General features: G+C 41.3%; 1 protein-coding gene across 1 annotated transcript in view; it reads left to right on the forward strand.

The window, feature by feature from the left end:
* EFCAB6 (EF-hand calcium binding domain 6) overlaps window positions 1–20,398 on the forward strand; it is a 253,299-nt gene that overhangs the window by 208,351 nt on the left and 24,550 nt on the right. Inside the window, exons 23-25 of the mRNA XM_017529516.2 lie at window positions 2,511–2,705; window positions 11,812–11,967; window positions 19,685–19,880. Of these exons, the coding sequence (XP_017385005.2) occupies window positions 2,511–2,705; window positions 11,812–11,967; window positions 19,685–19,880 (547 nt within the window). The remainder of the gene's footprint in view (window positions 1–2,510; window positions 2,706–11,811; window positions 11,968–19,684; window positions 19,881–20,398) is intronic.

Below are 20,398 nucleotides of genomic sequence, written 5' to 3' on the forward strand. Positions count from 1 at the left end.
AGAGAGACATTTCCAAAGCTGGTGCACTGCCTTCTGGGGCTGCTTGTCAGGTGGGTGGGCTGTGGACCATTCTGTTAGGAACCCTCCTGTCAGAATGGGGAACCCCTGAGAGCTTTATTCAGAGGGCGTCTTGACCCGAGTTGCATTATTACATTGCCCTGGCGGCACAAGGCTAGTTAGAGTCCTCATGTAGTTCAAGGAGAGAGGCATGGCCCTGGGATCACCCTAAAGCTCAAGAAATGGCAGCCCTTCCGCTTCTTGGTATGTCCATGTGAGATTCAACTTCCTCCCTGTAGCCATCTCAGCATCACCAGCAGCAGGGAAGCCTTTGCTGGAGGCTCCTGCCTCTGACGGTGCTGCTGAGACCACAGCTCTTCTACAGCCACAGGAGAAGCCTCAGGAAATACAGAGCCCACAGGCCTCTTTCTGAGGGTGTGTTGTCTTGTGTTTTAAAAACAAAATTCACTGAATAAAGATGGAAGGGTACTTTTCTGGGTTGCAAAATTAAAGTCATCCTCATAACAGACACCTGAAAAGATCTTGTCATCCCCTCTGTGTTCTGGTGGAGAAAAGAAAAAAAAACAGACACCCAAAAAGATCTGCAGGGGATAAAGAGCTGGTCACGGCAGGAGCTGAGCAGGGCACTGTCCTGCTACCTCATGTCTAGGACTGCGCGTGACAGCTCCTGGCTGAGGAACTGATCCCCGGAGCAGGCAAAGGCCTTGCCAGGTGAAGAGCCAGTGAGCTGGCGTTTACCTGGAGCCCTCTATCTGCACCCTACCTGCAAAGTAGTGAAGGAAATTGTCCAAGGGGGCTTTTCTTACCTTGACAGGTGGAGTCTGTGTGGAGAATGTACAAATACTGTGTTCAGGTAGCAGGTGGATGACAGACACATGGCAGAGGAGCGGGGATCTGCAGCGCATGGAAGGCAAGGGAACATGGAGAGAACTCTCATGGGCACCTGACAGGATAGGCCCACGTGGCCTTTGGGAAGGGTGGTGATCTTCCAACTCCTCAGAGCCCCTGCAAGTTTAAGCACAAGTGCACGAAGCAGCATTCACCCAAACATCTCGCTGCTTTCTCTCCTACCTGCCACCCCGTCCCCTTGAGGACAAGAACGTGGTATATAAGGACGTTTTCTTTATTGTTAACTCAGCTTAAACAGTCGCACAGGGCTTAGTGTGTCAGAGGCAACTGTGGGTCTCATAGGTCCTCCAGGATCCATCGGGTAACAAGCAGAGCAAAGGGAGCTCTACCTCTCAAAGGAAAACCGATTGTGCTTCTGCTCCATCAGACAAATGCCCAAGCAACGTCCTGATGGGAGAATTATGCTGGCAAAATTGTATAAATATAGTCTCATTCCTTGTAACTCTGAGTTCATCTGGGGAAAATCACATCTGCAAATGCCATTTTTATCGATTAGATGAGTACCAAGATCTTTCTGTAAAAATAAATGCTTTCTTTCTTTAAAGAAAATTGGCAATTTGCCTTAAAATTTTTATTGAAGTAATTCTATTCTATTTGAATAACGTTGGGAGATAAAAACCCTCCATTATGCCTTTTTTAATGAGTTCTAATTCAGAAAAATCTCAATAATAGAAAATGACATAAAAGGTACATAGCATAATTCTTATCTTGTTTTCCTCACTGGTCCCTCTCATTGGCTGTATGTAATTGGCATCTCTTCAAAGAGAAAATGGGGAATTTTACCATCTTTGAATCAAATGACATTCACTTATTCGAGTTTTAAGACTGAATATGCTTTTTGAAGAATTTTCGTCTAAACCTTAGCATAGTTCCTTTCACAGGTAAGTATTCAATTAAAGAAAACACTGCTGAATGGGCGAGGTGCGGCAGCTCACGCCTGTAATCCCAGCACTTTGGGAGGCCGAGGTGGGTGGATCATCCGAGGTCAGGAGTTTGAGACCAGCCTGGCCAACATGGTGAAACCCCGTCTGTACTAAAAATGCAATAATTAGCCAGGTATGGTGGCACACACCTGTAATCCCAGCTACTTGGGAGGCTGAGGCAGGAGAATCACTTGAGCTAGGGAGATGGAGGTTGCAGTGAGCCAAGATCACACCATTGCACGCCAGCCTGGGCCACAGAGCAAGACTCTGTCTCAAACAAACAAACCAACAAAAGACTGCTGAATGTATGGAGGGGTCGACTTTAATTTTCTGCAGTCACAGCTTTTTCTAATAGAATGACAGGTGAGGAGCTATGGTTGCTTTCTCTCCGGACGGACCATGTGTGACGTGACTGTCCTGAATGTTCATGTGCCTGTGAGTCACCTGGGGTCCTTGTCAACATGCGGATTCGGATCGGATCTAGAGTGAGGCCCGAACTCATGCATTCCAGCTCTGCCAGGCAGGACTCTACAGGGCATGCTTTGAGTGGTGAGGGATGGAATATGAGCTCTTCACAGATGGTGCAGACATTTCTAAACCCTGAGCACCAGCACACCTTAGTAGCTACTGAGAAGTGCTTTCTGTTTTTGTTTTTTTAAGGTATGACACGGAGGGAAGAGGGCACATTACCTACCAGGAATTTTTACAGAAATTGGGTATTAACTATTCACCCGCTGTCCATCGGCCCTGCATGGAGGATCATTTCAACTTCATGGGTCATTTTACGAAGCCACAGCAGCTACAGGAAGAGATGAAGGAGCTGCAGCAGGGTACAGGGAAGGCCGTGCCAGCCAGGTGAGTGAGGAGGGATCTGGGGGCCGTCATCTAGAAGTCCCCTTTTACATCTGCCCTCACAGCAAGTTATTTTAAAATGGTACCTTCCTGTGCTGGCAAAGTTACAGGGAAATGATTATGCTTGTTCACTGCTGTCAATTCTAGAAACTAGTGCTAAGTCAAAGAGTAGTTGAAAAGCTACAGCCCTATTCCATCTTACCCGGGCACAGTCTTTTTTCTTTTTTCTTTGAGACAGAATCTCGCTCTGTCGCTCAGGCTGGAGTACAGTGGCATGATCTCAGCTCACTCCAACCTCCGCCTCCCGGGTTCAAGCAGTTCTCCCGCCTCAGCTTCCCAAGTAGCTGGGACTACAGGTGCCCACCACCACACCCCACTAATTTTTGTGTTTTTAGTAGAGATGGGGTTTCACCCATGTTGGCCAGGCTGGTCTTGAACTCCTGACCTCGTGATCCACCCACCTTGACCTCTCAAAGTGCTGGGATTACAGGCGTGAGCTACGGCTCCCGGCCACCCAGTCGCAATCTTCTATCATTCATCATATTCTGTGGGTCACCCTTGAAAATTATCCATTTTACTTATGGATGGCATATTGCCTGGCCACTGTCTTTGCCCAACTAGAATACAGGTTCTATAGGGATGTCTGCCACTTTACCTGGTGTCTGATACCAAACAGGCACTTAGTACTATCTGTTGAATGAATAAAGGAATGAACTAGACATATCCTTTAACTCACACTTCTACTTTCGGGACTTTATCCAAAGGAGATAATTCAGAAGAAGCCAACAGCTTAGCAACTGGAAGATGTGGCCAGCAGTGTGGCTTTTTTTTTTTTTTTTTTTTTTTTTTTTTTTTTTTTTTTTTTTGAGATGGAGTTTCACTCTGTCGCCCAGGCAGGAGTGTAAGGTGCTATCTCGGCTCACTGCAACTTCTGCCTCCCAGGTTCAAGCAATTCTCCTGCCTCAGCCTCCTGAGTAGCTGGGATTACAGGCACACACTACCATGACCGGCTAATTTTTGTTTTTTTAGTAGAGACGGAGTTTCACCATGTTGGCCAGGCTGGTCTTGAACTCCTGACTTCAAGTTATCCGCCCACCTCAGCCTCCCAAAGTGCAGTGTGTCTTTCACAGCAAAACGACAACAAAGGGAATACCTTCCAATCCCAAATTAGTGCACTGGCTTAGCAAAGAGTAGCCTGAAAGAGCATGAAATTGCACATGCCTGCTGTGGCCACTGTGGAAGAAGATGGAAATGTTTGTGTAAAGGGCTAGCAGGCAGTGACATTTTCGGCAGTATGTGTACCGTGAGTGGAATGATATCAAATATAGGAGCAGGTGCACAGGACCAGAAGATGCTGTGCAGAAGGTACCCCACTGGATTTGGGTGGTGGGAGCGTACATGATTCCTTTCAATTTTTAAAACTGATATTTAATAGTTGTACATATTTTGGAGGGTATGTGTGATATTTTGATACTAATATACAATGTGTAATGATCAAATGAGGATAACTGGGATATCCATCGTCTCAAACATTTATCTCTGTGTTGGGAATTCTACAGATCTTCTCTTCTGGCTATATTTTTTTTTAATTTTGTGAGTACATAGTAGGAGCATATATATATGGTTACATGAGATATTTTGATATAGATATGCAATGTATAATACTTCAGGGTAAATGGGATATCCATCACCCCATTTATCCTTTGTGTTACAAACAGTCCAATTATATTCTTTTAGATATTTTTTAATATACAATTAAATCTAACTACTTTGAAATATACAATAAGATTATTGTATATTTCAACATAACATTTTATTATTATATAATCGTATATAACAATATACAGGTTTTTGTTTTTTTTTTTTGAGGCAGTGTCTTACTTTCATCACTCAGGCTAGAGTGCAGTGGCTCCATCATGGCCCACTGCAGCCTCAACTTTCCAGGTTCAGATGATCCTCCCACCTCAGCCTCCTGAGTAGCAAGATTACTGGTACACACCACCACACCTAGCTAAGTTTTGTATTTTTAGTAGGGATGGGGTTTTGCCATGTTGCCCAGGCTGGTCTCCCACTCCTGAGCTCAAATGATCCACCCACTTCAGCCTCCCAAAGTGCTGGGATTGCAGGTGCGAGCCACCACACCCAGCTGAGATCGCCTTTTTAAACTCCCTCATATGAGTGAGAACATGTGATATTTGTCTTTCTGTGCCTGGCTTACTTCACTTAATATAATTATGTCTAGTTCCATCCATGTTGCTGTGAATGACAGGATTTTATTCTTTTTTAAATCACTGAATAATGTTCTATTGTGTATATGTGCCACATTTTCTTTATTCTTCCATTGGTGGACACTTGAGTTAATTTCATGTCTTGGCTACTGTGAGCAGCACTGCAATAAACATGGAAATGTAGACTTCTCTTTGATGTACCGATTTCCTTTCTTTTGGATATATACTCAGCAGTAGTATAGAATTTCTGGATCATATGGTAGTTGTGTTTTTAGTTTTCTGGGAAACCTCCATGCTGTGTTCCATAGTACTGTACATTACCACCAACAGTATATTACTTGCACTTTCTCTGCAACTTCACCAGCATTTATGTTTTGTCTTTTTGATGATAGCTATTCTAACTGGGATGACATGATATCTCATTGTGGTTTTAACTTGCTTTTCCCTGATATCAGTGACATTGAGCATTTTTCATGTACCCCTTGGCCACTTTATATGTCCTCTTTCGAGAAATGTCTATTCAGATCTTTTGGCCATTTTCGAATCAGATTATTTATTCTTATGGTGTTGAGTTGTTGGGGTTCCAGCTGGAGAGCTTGTCCACACCTTCTCCCACTCAGTAGGCTGTCTCTTCACTTTGTTCCCTTTGCGGCGCCGTAGCTTTTCAGCTTGACGAAATCCCATGTGTTTGCTTTTCCTTTTGTTGCCTGTGCTTTTGAAGTCTTATCCAAAAAATATTTGCCCTCACCATTATCCTGTAGAATTTCCCCAATGTTTTCTTCTAGTAGTTTCATAGTTTCTGGTCCTACATTTAAGTTTTTAATCTATTTTGAGTTGATTTTTTTCTATGTTGAAAGATGGAGATCTAGCTTCATCCGTCCGCATGCGGATAATCATTCTTTCCAGCACCATTTATTAAAGAAAATTTTCTTTCCCCACTGTGTGTTCTCAATGCCTTTGTCAAAAATGAGTTTGCTGTAAGTGCCTAGATTTACTTCTGGGTTGTCTATTCTGTTCCATTGGTCAGTGTGTCTGCTTTTACACCAGTACAACACTATTTTAGTAAGTACAACTTTGTAGTATAACTTGAAATCAGGTAGTGTGGTGCCTCTAGCTTTGTTCTTTTTTTGCTTGGGATTGCTTTACCTATGTGGGGGTCTTTTGTGGTTTCATATGAATTTTATTCTTTATTTCTGTGAAGAATTACATTTGGTATTTTGGTAGGGATTGCTTGAATTTGTAGATAACTTTGAATAGTATAGACATTTTAACAATATTAATTCTTGCAATCCAGGAGCAGGGGATATCATTTCATTTTTGTGTGTGTCATCTTCAATTTCTTTCATCAGTGTTTCGTAGTTTTCTTTGTATAGCTCTTTCACTTCTTTGGTTCAACGGATTTCTAGGTGTTTTATATTCTTTGTAGCTGTTGTAACTTGGATTGCTTTATTTATTTCTTTTTCAGATTGATCACTGTTAACATATAGAAATTCTACTGATTTTTGTGTGTTGATTTTGTAGACTGCAACTTTACTGAATTTATCAATTCTAGGAATTTTTTGGTGAAGTCTTAAGGTTTTTTAAAATGTAAGATCATGTCATTTGTAAATAAGGCTAATTTGTCTTCTTTCTTTCCAACTTGGATGCCCCTTATTTCTTTCTCTTACCTAATTGCTCAGGTTAGGACTTCCAGTAGTATGTTGAATAGAAGTAATGAAAGTGGGCATCCTGTCTTATTCCAGATATTAGTGTAAAGACTTTCAACTTTTCCCTAGTCAGTATCATATTAGCTATGGGTTGTCATATATGGCCTATATTGTGTTGAGGTATTTTGCTTCTATATTCATTGTGGGGAGAGTTTTTATCATGAAAGGATGTTGAATTTTATCAAATCTTTTTCAGCACCTGTTGAAATTATCGTGTAATTTTCTCCTTTATTCTGTTGATGTGATGTATCACATTTATTAATCTACATATGTTGAACCAACCTTGCATCCCTGGAATGAATTCCACTTAATCATGATGAATGATCCTTTTAATGTGTTATTGAATTTTGTTTGCTAGTACTTTGTTGAGGATTTTTACATGTATGTTCATCAGGGATATTGGCCTGTTGTTTTCTTTTTTTGGTAGTGTTCTTGTCTGGTTTGTGTATCAGGATATTACTGGCCTTATAGAATGAGTTTGCAAGTATTCTCTACTCTTCAATTTTTTGAAAAAGTTTAGGTAGAGTTGGTATTAGTTCTTCTCTAAATGTTTGGTAGATTTTAGCAGTAAAGCCATCAGATCCTAGGCTTTTCTTTGATGGGAGACTTTTTATGACTTCTTTGATGTTGTTACTCATTGTTGGTCTGCTCAGATTTTCAATTTTTTCATGGTTCAGTCTTGGTAGGTTGTATGTTTCCAGGAATTTATCCACTTCTGGGTTTTCCCATTTGTCAGCATAGTTTTTGATAGTAGCCTCTAATGATACTTTATATTTCTGTCATCTTCAAAGTTGTAATACTTCCTTTTTTTATCTCTTATTTAATTCATTTGGACTTTCTTTTTTTCATAGTCTAGCTAAAAGTTTTCCAATTTTATTTATCTTTTCAAAAAACCAACTTTTAATTTTGTTGATCTTTTGTACTTTTTTAGTCTGAATTTCATTTATTTATGCTCTGATTTTATTTATTCCTTTCTACTAATTTTGGTTTGGATTTTTCTTGCTCTTCTAGTTTCTTGAGGTGCATTGTTAGATTGTTTATGTGAAGTCTTTCTATTTTTTTTTAAATGTAGGCATTTATTGCTCTACATGTCCCTCTTAGCACTGCTTTTGCTACAGCCCACAGATTTTTGTTATGTTGTATTTCCATTTTCATTTGTTTTAATACATTTTAAATTTTCTTCTTAATTTCTTCATTGACCATTTATTGTTTAGGAACATGTTGTTTAATTTCTATGTATTTGTACTGTTTCCAAAGTTTCTCTTGTTATTGATTTCTAGTTTTATTCCATTTCAGAAAAAAATACTTGATATGATGTTGACTTTTGCAAATTTGTTGAGACATGTTTTGTGACCTAACATGATGTATCCTGGAGAATGATCCATATGCTGATGAAAAGAATACATATTCTGCAGCGGTTGGATGAAAGGTCCTGTAAATGTCTGTTAGGTCCATTTGACCTAGAGTACAGTTTAACTCGATGTTTCTTTGTTGACTTTCTGCCTGGATGAGCTGCCCATTGCTGAAAGTGGAGTGTTGATGTACACTACTATTATTGTATTGTAATCTAGCTCTCCTTTTAGATATATTAATATTTGCTTTATCTATTTGTGTGCTCTGGTGTTGGGTTAATGTATATTTGCTATTGTTATATCCTCTTGCTGAGTTGATCCCTTTATATTAAAATGACCCTCGTGTCTTTTTAGTTTTTTACTTAAAGTCTGTTTTATCTGATATAAGCATAGCTACTCCTGCTCTTCTTTGGTTTCCATTTGCATTGAATATCTTTTTCCATTTCTTTACTTTTGGTGTGTATGTGTCTTTATAGGTGAAATGAGTTTCTTGTAGGCAGCATATAGTTGGGTCTTGTTTTTTAATCTATCCAGCAACTCTGTCTACTTTCAAAATTTAAAACTAGTTACTCATGTCATATTTTTAACATTTATAACAGAGAAAAAAGTTGGGCTGCAACAATGTGACTACAGCAGTGAAACAGATTTTCTTGGCACAATCTCAATCCTTGGGCTCCTATCCACAATCCCTATACATGTGCCTCTTACCTTCTGCTCTATAGCTCTGCCTTAGCTCCATCTTGCTCTTACCTGTTTTTGAGTCTGTCTCCTGTCTGTCATTTCAAAAGGCAAAATTCACTCTCTGTCCACCACCTCCCATCACACCTGAATGAATGAATGAATCTCCAAAGGAACTGAGAATGCCTAGGACACAGGGATGAAATGTAATAGCTAAACAGGGTTTAAGAGAAGAGCAGTTTGAACACACCCATGAGTTATGTCTAAGTTACTGAGTTATGAAGACTGAAAGCAGGGAATTGAGTTTGTGAAATTCAAAGTAAAATACGCACAAGATTGGTATAAATCAAATATGCTGCAAAGCTAATGAAAAAGTGGGATTTATCTTTACTAGATAGGGGTGGCCTCATTACCCACTGATGTCTTCTCGTCTTTCCTGCCCCTTGTGAATAATGAGGCTCTAGGAGAGAAACCGTGTGTCCTGGGCACTCCTCGCACACTCTTTCTCTGCCTCTGTTCCACACGGAGCATGGGCGTGCAGCTAAAAAACTGCAAGCTGCAAGACAGTGCATTTCAGATCATCCAGCTCAGTTAACTAATTCACTCTCACCCACTCCTCCTGGCCACACTCATACTCTTAGTAAAGAAGACAAATGTGTGATCAATTTGTTTCCTTGAAAATGTTGGCTTGTAAAAATTTCCAAGTAACCTTGTCCTTCAGGATGGCCTGTTTTTAAATTTTGCTGTGTCAGTGGGTCTTTCCAATGAAGATTCAATGTTTCCAGGATTTTTTTTTTAACCTTCTCATCTATACAGACACTCTGACCAGATTGACAGATGTAAGTCATGTTCCACTAAAGTGACCACAATTTTGTATTTGCCTCTTAAATCTAAGGGAATTCATTTTGTTTGGAGTGCCCTAAATCCATTTTAAAGATTAAGAAAAATCTTTTTCCTTTTTGCATGTATTTTCCATGCCTTGCTCTTTTTGCTTGAGTCTGAGTTGAAGATTCAGAATCACAATAGCAACAGTAAATGAGCCACATAACACGGGCTCGTTCTAAAACGCAAATTGAAAGGTGTGCAGTTTTTCAGCAGCACCCGAGTGGGGACACCGTGTGTGTGAGGGGCTCTGTGGCCATCCCATTGGCCATAACAGTGCCCCCTTCTGGCCTCTGTCTTGTTGCCCAGACCAGGAACTGGACACAGACCCAGTGCCACTTTGTCACTGAGTGTCGGCTGACACCGTTTCTGTTTGGCACTGTGCTGTGATCTGTGCTCTAAACCCTCATTTACTCTGTGCACATATTTACTCTGCAAGTGAAATAATTACTGCCTAGAAACCAGTCCAAGAAATGCTGAATGCTTCAATTTTCTAAAAATATATATCTCAAAAAAAAAGTTTGGATTTTTTTTCTGCTTTCATTTGCTTTCATTTTGAAGGATTAAGTGGAATATAATAGTTGTGATGATGAGTAATCATTCTGCAACATGGGACTGAATTCAATGCACACCTGTAGGAGAATCCAAAATGCTGCCACTGTTGGTATACACGCACAGAGCAGTTCCTGCCGCTCATTTGTTTTAGGTGCTGAAATGTCATGGGAGCCAATTCCAGACTGGAGGCCAGCAAGGCAAGGGAGTAGATCACCCAGGGGTCTTCAAAATAAATGCCTCTCTCTTCCACTGCCCTGAATATTCCCACTGAATCTCATCTCTCCCAGAGTCCTGACGTTTCTCTTCCTATGGGTTATTTTTTCTAGGCATCCTCTCCCACAAACACGTATCTGAGGTGGTAGACAATTACCACCAAAGATTTCGTTTGTAGACTGTATAGCACATTCTTTCCCCTGGGGAATAACCCCAAAGCCAAGATCAAGCCTGAGCCCATCAGACAAGCATATTACTCAGTTTGTAAGGAAGAGCTTTTCAGGGACCTGGGTGAGTTGAAATTATCGAATTTATAGCTAGTCCACCATAGATCAAATGCAAGACTGTTTCTTCTTAAAGATTTCTGCACTTTTTGAGCTCCTTAACAATAATTATTTCAAGTCAGGAGAGAATTTTCCCAAACCCAAAATTCAGTGTCACTGAATCACAGAGACTTGCATACATCCTGTAAGAAAATCAGCCCTGAAGCTGGGAGCGACAGAAAGATGCTGTGCTGTCTCCCTCACGGTGCGTGAAAGGCCCAGGCTTGTCCTGATTCTGCCTGAGCCTCCCTTGCTGTCCTGTTCCTGGTCTAGAGAGTCAGGCTGATGATACCACCTTGCAGGGCTGAGAGGTCACATGTGAGTGTGTACTTGAGATGGCAGCATGGCCTTTGATTTGTCCATTGCTGTACCCTACCTGGTGGCTGTTTTTTAACAATGACAATGCCTGGTTAAAAAAACAAAAAACAGGGGTCTCTGGCACTCCCTTGCCCCAGCACTGACAAGGCCCTGTCCCTGTCCACACTCTTCACTCGCTGCCCTCCTCCACTCCTCTTTAGGGCCTTGGCACTGGCTGTTCTCCAGTCCCCGGCTGACTCTTTTGCATCCCGGTCTTCACTCAAGAGCCTACAGCCAAAGTGACTGTAAACCTACGAACCTACAAACCTTACCTACAAACCTACTGTCTTTTTTTTGTTTTTTGCCTACAAACATACTGTCCCACCACACAGTGTACCTCTGTCTTCTCTTACTGTCCGTCTCCCCACTACTGGAATGGAAATCCTTCTAGGGATGCCTCTTTCTTTCACTAAATGTGTCCCAACACCTACAGCAGCATCTGGCACATCATAGGTGCTCAACTAGTGTTTATGGAGAAGGAATGTGTATTTCACGTGTCTATATGTAATGTCACTAGCTTTTTCAATTCTTGGTTCCATTTGTAAAGTACCAATTCTAGTAAAAAGACAAAGTTGTCATTTCTCTAATGTGGTTTTGCTAATGACGGTAATAACAAAATGATAATGATACAGACTTACAATTTTTCTGGGATATCCTTTAATGTCAGTGTTATACTGAGGTTGTAAAACATTTTCAGAATTAGTTATTAGATGAGCCATCAGCTCATTGCATTAGAACAATCATGAAATGTTTGCTTTCAAGGAGTTATTTGTTTTCCTGATTTTAGGGCATATCTCCAATGTACTCTCTTTCAGGGATAAGCTTATGGATCATTACCAAGATATCAGCAAAGCACTCACCAAAATCGATAAATCCAAAACCAACTACATATCCATATGCAAGATGCAGAAAGTGCTGGAAGAATGTGGCTGTTTTCTTACAGAAGAGGAGCTGACCCATCTGCTAAACAGGTCTTTTTTGACTAAGTTAAATATGTTTCTTGCAGCTCTGAAAAACATGCTGGAGAGTTCCCTTTGTTTCTTCTGTATGTCCACCCAAACAGCCTTCTGAGATGAAAATATCCTCTATGTCTTCCTGTTGGCTGGGCTACATAACAATGGGTTTGCATCCACCCAGAGCAATAAGAGAAAGCCCTCTAACAAATGAATAACTTTTCCTGATGTGACTTAGTACCAGTCTTAATATTAGTGGGGACTTTTGTTTGTTTGTTTGTTTTGAGATGGAGTCTCACTTTGTCACCCAGGCTAGAGTGCAGTGGTGCAATCTTGGCTCACTGCAACCTCTGCCTCGTGAGTTCAAGTGATTCTCCTGCCTCAGGCTCCCAAGTAGCTGGGATTGCAGGCACCCGCCACCATGCCCAGCCAATTTTTGTATTTTTAGTAGAGATGTGGTTTCACCTTGTTGGCCAGGCTGGTCTCAAACTCCTGACCTCAAGTGGTCTGCGCACCTTGGCCTCCCAAAGTGCTGGGATTATAGGCGTGAGCCACCATGTCTGGCCAACATTAGTTTTCATTTTATCCAAGTTACTCAGGCACTTGGGCAGGAATCACATAGTTCTACCAGGCTCATTACTAAAACCAGCAGTCCATTTGCCCTGCTTTGGCCCTGATTTACCTACCTAGAGTCAACAACTTCCAACACCACTTCTGACTGATGTCTTTTGATAGTGAATGTCCCTACTTCTAAGTGACAGGCATATATTGCTACTTCTTGATTTTTCACTTTTAGGCAGTTTTTACTGACTTACTACCAGGAAAATGTGGGTTTAACTCTTTTCCACCCATCTCATGCCACCAACCATCTCACCCCCCTCAGCCTCCATTACCCCACACGAAAATTTACCTCCACATGCCACATGCCTGTTGTATTGCTGCATCCGTTTTGGTTCACTCCACATTCTGGATCTACATTGCTGTGACTAGCTCATCACTTTTCTTTTCTACATAGCACTTTTTCCCTGAAGTCAAATTATCCTATTTCTTCTGTTCATTTAGTTTCCTATGTACTTATTCTCTTACTAGTTAAATCCCCAACTTAATCTCTTTCCAGTGCATTGAGACATATCAGCTATGTGTCAGCTTCATCTTATTGAAGATTGCCCTTTTCATGTTCTTGAATTCTTAGAGAGTTTCTTGACTTATTTTATTAATGAATTCCTCCCCTGTTCTATTCTTCTGAAACTCCTATTGTGATTGAATATTGAACTGCCTGAACTGTTCTCTTGTATATTTTAAATCTTTCTTTCTCCTTTCTCTTTTTCTTTTTGCTCCACCTTCCAGGAGAGTTCCTCAATTTTAGCTCCCAGTCCTTCTTTGAGATTTTTGTTTCTGCTACCATACTTAACATTTCTAATTACTAGAGCTCAGTTTTGTTCTGTATGTGTTCCTTTTTTATAACATCCTATTCTTGTTTCATGGATGCACTATATCATTTCTCTGAAGATATTAACAATAGGCTTTTTAAAAAAGTTTTCTTTACCAGATAAATCTCTCCTCCATGTTGCTTTTAAAAACTACTATTCATGTTGGATATTTTCTTCAAAAATATGTCCATACTAAGAGTGGGGGACAGGGTACTGAGTTGTAGATTAGAAGTTCTACACAGGTAGGTGGAGTTTGTTGACTTTGGTCTGAACTGTAGTGTAATCTGGCTTGAATTTTAGTTGAGGGGCCCCCAATGTCAATATCTTTAAAAATTTTTGTTTGGCCTTGTCAGATTTACCAGAGAACAGAGTTGCCAGATAAAATACAGGATGCTCAGTTAAATTAGGACTTCAGATAGATGATAATTTTTAAATATAAGTATGTCTCATGCAATATTTGGGATATACTTATACTAAAAATTTTGTTGTTTATCTGAAATTCTAATTCAATTATGTACCCCAGTAGATTTAGTGTGTTGATTTGTTTATTTGTTTGCTAATTGGGCAACCCAATGAGAGGAGACTCTTTGGTCTCCTGTTGTCAACACTTTGGGAGCTCACTGGACACAGAAAGCTGGATGTTTCACCAGTCACTATGGTAAGCTGAATCATGCCTCCCAAAGACATCCAGGTACTGATTCCTGGAATCTGTGAACATTACCTTTACTCATGTGACTAAGCTAGGTACCTGGAGAAGGGAAGATGAGCCTGGATCATTTGGATAAGCCCTCAATGCCATCACAGGTGTCCTTAGGGAGGCAGAGGGAGATTTGACACAGACAGATGAAGGCCATGTGACCAGGGAAGCAAAGAGTAGAGTGATGTGACCACAAGCCAGGGACTGCCAGCCGCCCCCAGAAACTGGAAGAGGCAAAGAACAGATTCTCCCCTAGAATTTCCAGGGAGAGTGCACTCATTTTAGATTCTGGCATCCAAAACTATTGGAAAATCAATGTGTGTTGCTTTAAGCCACCAGATATGTACTACTTTGTTACAAAGCCATAGGAAACTAACAGTCAGTGTATACACTTTTTATTAATCCTCCCCTTTTCATTAAGAACCCTCCCTACCTTGGACTAGGACAGATGCCCTCCTGCTCAGAAACACCATCTCCAGGTCTTCCATTTGGGTCGGGAGGGACAGGCACCCAGGCACTTGAAGTCTGGCGAGGGGTCTGGGGTTTACATGCTTCTCAGACTGTCTTTTAATCAATCCTATTTTTAACTCCTCCTTTAGCTTTACTTCTAGATATAGCCATCACCAGTTCCAGGACCTCTGAAAGTATTTGCAGGGTATATTGGATTTTCTGTCTTCCACATTGCCTCTGTTTGTTTCAGGAAGTGATTTCTTGGATTCTGATACATCTATTCCCATTATCCATAGATTCTCCAGCAGCTGTTCTCTTCTTCCACATAATCCTTGTCCTTAGGAGTTGATGCCAGCAGTCCCAAGCTCCAAGCACCAGAATCACTGCAAGGGCTCATTAAAACTCAGATTGTTGGGCCCTTTCCCCAAAGTTTCTGATTCAGTGGGCCTGGGAATGTGCATTTATAACAAGGGCTCAGGTGATGCTGACGCTGCTGGACCCTTGCACCCCACCTTGAGAACCACTGTTTTATACCTTTTTAAAACTCCCTTTTCTGTCATTTTAGAAGAGTTTTGAGTGGTAACGGAACAAGATATGTGTGTTCAAGCCACTTTGTTTAACTGGAAGTCTTACTCACATGCACTTCTACCCTGAAACAACTTGAGCTAATTGCCTCCTCTGACTCCTATTTCTGCCTATATAACTGAGTTATGCTGACAGAATGCATGACTTATGGAGAATATTAGCACCCCTCTTCTCTTTAAAAAATTGTTTATCCCTTGAGTCCAGGAATTCAAGGCCACAGTGAACTATGATTGCACCACTGTACTCCAGCCTGGGCAACAAAAGCGAGGCCACATCACACACACACACATCAGTGGTTGCTCAAGAGTTTGCAGTATACATTTATAGCTAGGCTAAGCCCACCTTTAAGTAACACAATAGAACTTCATGGGAGGTACAGGAAACTCATAACAGGGTATTTCCAATTTCTCCCTTCTGCACCTGATAACATGGCTGTCATTCATTTATCCATGTGCTATAATCACCCAATACATGGTTGTTATTATTACTCCTTTGATCAACTAAGAGTGAGAAAATAAAAGACGTTATTTTACTGTTATTTATTCCTTCTCTGACACCCTTTCTTTATTGATGTAGATCTGTGTGATTTTCCTTCTCTCTGAAGAATGCCTTTTTATATTTCTTGAAGGGCAGGGCTGCTGGTAATGAAGTCTCTCAGTTTTGTCTGTCTGAGAAAGTCTTTATTTCTCCTTTATTTCTGACAGAGAATACTGGATTTAGCATTATAGGCTTAAACTGTTGAAATATTTCAACACTTCAAATATTTCAGTCCACTCTCCTCTTGCTTGCATGATTTCTGGCAAGAAGTCTGATATATTATAATTCATTATCTTTGTTCCTCTATAGATAAGGTTTTTTTCCTAAGATTTTCTGGCTTCTTTCAAGATTTTCTCTTTGTCTTTAGTTTTCTCCACTTTGAATATAATATGTTTAGGTATACATCTGGGGGCATTTATCCTGCTTTGTGTTCTCTGAGCTTCCTGGATCTGTGATTTGCTGTCTGTCATTAATTTTGGAAATGTTTCTATCATTATTAATTAAAATGAGTTTTTGTTTTTGTTTGTTCTTTTGTTTCTTTGTTTGTTTATTTACTTATTTCTCTTTCTCTTTCTGGTATTCCAATGATGCAGGTGTTATATATTTTGAAATTTTCCCACAGTCTTTGGATATCTTGTCCTATCTACCCCCACCCCCGTTCTTTTTTTCTTTGCATTTCAGTTTGAGAGGTTTCTACTGACATACTTACACCAGTTGCTGAAAATCATACCACATTTGTCTGAGATCCTTTGGGCTGCTATTTAAAAAATATACAAACTGGGTGACTTATAAACAACAGAAATTCATTTCTCACAGTTCTGGAGGCCAGGAAGTCCAGTATCAAGGTACCAGCAGATTTAGTGTCTGGTGAAAATGCCCTGGATCATAGATGTCTGTGTTTTCACTGTAACCTCATGTGGCAGAAGGGACAAGAGTCTCCCTGGGGCCTCTTCCCCCACCCCACCCCGGGGACCTCTTTTATAAAGACACTAATCTCATTCATGAGGACTCTGTTTTCATGACCTAATTACCTCCCAAAGGCCTTGCCTGCTAAAATGTCATTACCTTAGGAGTTAACATTTTAACATATGAATTTTGGGGGTACACAAATAGACCATAGCAACATTTTAAATTTGTTTCATATCTATACTATGATTTTATCGGATAGGTTGTTTCCTGGAGTTTAATTTATTCTCCATCTTCCTTACAATATTTGCCTTTGTTTTACCTTGTCAAAGACAAATTCATACTTAAATAAAAGAGACTTTATCTGAAAATACTATTGCAACAGGGAGAGGAAGATTATTATAACAGGGAGAATGCCCCAACCATGAAATCTGTAAGCATCTCAAAGAGCAAGCAGAAGAGGGCTTTTCTTTAATAGGGAAGAGTAAACAAGGATAGAAAGAACCAAGCATGGGGAGTAAGATGAATGGATGGTGTGATCAGACAGCTAGGCAAGAAACATCTTTTCTGTGGTCAGAGTCCTTGACGAGCTATCAGGGAGGAGCTATTCCACATTCTGATGATGGTTTAGGCTGAGATGGGTCCAAGTTCAAGGTTCTGGAGAAAGGAGAGTAGTTTGACTAAACTGTGGTCAGTTAGCAGGTGTTTTGTCCAGATTAGTCAGTGGGTACAAATAGTTCAGCTACTAATTTATGAGAATGAGAATGGGAATTTGGAGTGTCTATGCCCTTGTTATTAGAGGCAAACCTTGGGACGTGTATGAATCTTTTCTAAGTCATATGGGGAAAAGGTAGTTCTTTGCAGTAGCCTTATCCAAGGACATTAAGGTTGGGGTGATTTCTTTAACCATCACTTTTTTCTAGAACAGGGCTCAAATAAAGTTCAAAATGTTTTACCTTCAGAGTTCCCCAGCTTTCTATTCCACTTTCTGCTCTCTTGAGTTTTTTTTCCCCCGGCATCTCTATTGGAGAACCTGGTCCCCCATTTTCCAGCTCTAGGTCTGTGATCCCAAGAGCATCCTGCACTGCCTCCACTATCGTCTTGGTTGAATCCCCTGTCTCCTATATCCCACATCTTTTTATTTCTTGATTTACATTCTTTTGCTGGAATACTTCCTGAAGTAATCCCATAAGAATGGGTGGACAGTAAGTAAATTTTCTGAGTTCTTACTGAATTGAAACTTTAAAAATTCTTCTTCACACGCATGGCTGCCTTGTCTGAGCATAGCATCTTAGGAAGAAAATTAATTCTCTTAAAAGTCTGAAGACATTAATCCATTACGTTTGAGCTATGAGAAGTCCAATGCCTGTATGTGTATGTGTATGTGTATGTGTGTGTGTATGTGTGTGTGTGTGTGTGTGTGTCTGTGTGTGTGCGTGTGCGTGCGTGTGCATATAGAAAGGAAGGACCATTTCATCCTAATATGCCTATATATTTTTTCTTCCTTAAACAGGATCTCCTCTCACTGAATCTAGTTCCAGCTGAACAAAAATTCATGTGCATTCAATGAATAAATCATGGAAAAATAGCAGATAAATTAACCAAATGATTATAAGAAATTCTTGTTAAAACATAGTTAGGCTTGATACTTTCATAAATAACAACAAAAGGACCGTGGGATGTCTGTAGCGCACCTTTCAATGGGGGTGATCAACTTTTTTATGCACTGAAACCTTAATAAGGATCCATTGCTCAGTTGCTTGTTTCTTCTCAAAGACCTCTTGATGATAAACATCTCTGTTATTTGTAATTATATGTAGATTATTCTTTTCTAGATCCAAAATAGACTTTTCTAAATACGACTGAGATTAGCATATGCATATGATTTTATTACTACATTTTAATACCACGTTGGCAATTTATCACGCCGATGAAATAGTGTTGATTGTCCTTTTCCTCCGTGTCTCCATCATGCAAGCCGACCTGATGCAGGGCCTGTGCAAGGCGGCTCTGCAGCTGTGGGTTGGAATAGCTCAGCTTTGGCTCCTCTTCTTTAGAAGCAGATATCTGAGGCACTGGAAACTTCTCTCTCCCACTTACCAGCGTTCCAAGCTCTTCTAGGTTGACACTTGTACCCAGTCCTGCTGAGAGAGAGTTTAGGTGTTTAAGTGCCAGCAATCCCCCCGGGAATTTAAGTTGTAGAAATGTGAACTTGGAATGCAATTAAACTTTATTTTGAATTATTTTGCATCTTTAATACATACACTATATGTTCCATGAGACTTTTGGATTTTACCTCACAATTTAGTCTTCCAGAACTTAAGTAATTTCTTCTGTGTCAGAGTCAAGGAGATTCAGGAACCTGTTTCCACAGGCATGTCCTTGCTGAGCCATCTATGCAGGTGGAATTTTTATTGGAGAAAATACTCAGCTAGATGGGTTTTGCAAAATGTTTTTCGAGTGCTTTGAGTTTGACAACTTCATTTCAACCACTCAAAGAGAATGTAATGTATGTTTTACTCCGTTCCTTTCTTCTTTTCACTGTCTTTGACATACTTCCCTTCTTTCCAATCCCACTGGCATTTCTAAGTCCAAGCCCTCCTTAGTTAAGGCCTCCATGACCCCAGGAGCCTCCCATGCAGGCTCCTGCTGTCTGCCACTGCCACCACCCCACAGTCTAGCTTCCAGACCGTCTTTGAGCTGCTGTCAGATTTATCTTCCCATGATACTGCTCTGTGAATGTCACATCCCTGCCAACACACCTTCACGTGCCCCCATCATAGGGCCGGATTCTCAGCCAGACCCCTCCCTTACCATCTTGTGCAAGGCCACGAACCCTGCTGTGTCCAGCCTTCAAGCCTCAGGTCCTCAGACTGGGCAGCTGCGGCCCCGCAGCCAGCAGTGAACAGCACTCTCCCGTCTCATCACCCTGTGCCCTCGTATTACAGGATGTGTGTGCCTGCCAGAGAGCAGAGCTACCTGCCATGTCTACACCTACAGGGCAGGAAATGGTGTCTTAAAATTATTCATTTTCCTCACATTGCTCCATGCTCAGCAACTGTTTGTTGAATGAATAGGCAGTAAGGTGGCCTTTTAAATGAATATGTTCTTTTCTTTCTTTTGGGACAAGCTGGGGAGTCAGCCGGCTTGATAATTCCATCAATTACCTCGACCTCCTGAGAGCACTGGAGAACAGCAAGTCCACAGGAGCTCAGCCCAAGGAAAAAGAAGAGAGCACGCCAATCGATTTTGCAACACTGAATCCACAGGAGGTTGTGAGGAGGATCCAGGAAGTGGTTGAGTCCTCCCATCCAGCTTTGTCCACGGTATGACAGGCTGAAAGTGCTTGATTGTAAAAACTCATCCTGATTGATGAAAATGCCTCTCAGCCCCACCCTGAGACCCCTCCCACCTCTGTCCGTTCTTCTTAGGGTGTCTAGTTAGCGAAGAGCGGAGTCTTTATGTGAGCAATGTGTCTCCACTCTTCCACCTCAGCACGTGCTCTCCAAGGTGGGAGTGCTCAGCATTGAGCACATGCTGGGTCTGGGGTGAGGTCACGGGGCTCTGGGCAACAGAGGCGGAAAGCAGAGGCCCCTGGGGAGAGTGCTCAGCCCACTGTGTGGCTCTCGGCGCTGCCAAGCGCAGGGTCTGCGGCGGTGAAGGACTGAAGGTGCCCGGAAGAGGCTGAGCTGGGCTGGGCTGTGGCACAGACTCCGCTGTGAGGTCCCCCAGGCGCACGGGCCGTCACCTGAGTAGGTGACATTCTACGGCCTCCATCTGCGTGGAGCTTTAGACGTGTAAGGAGTGACGCCTGCGCGCGTGGGGAGTGTCGTCCGTGTGTGTG

The sequence above is a fragment of the Cebus imitator genome, unplaced genomic scaffold (genome assembly GCF_001604975.1).
Source record: "Cebus imitator isolate Cc_AM_T3 unplaced genomic scaffold, Cebus_imitator-1.0 Scaffold59, whole genome shotgun sequence".
Lineage (NCBI taxonomy): Eukaryota > Metazoa > Chordata > Mammalia > Primates > Cebidae > Cebus > Cebus imitator.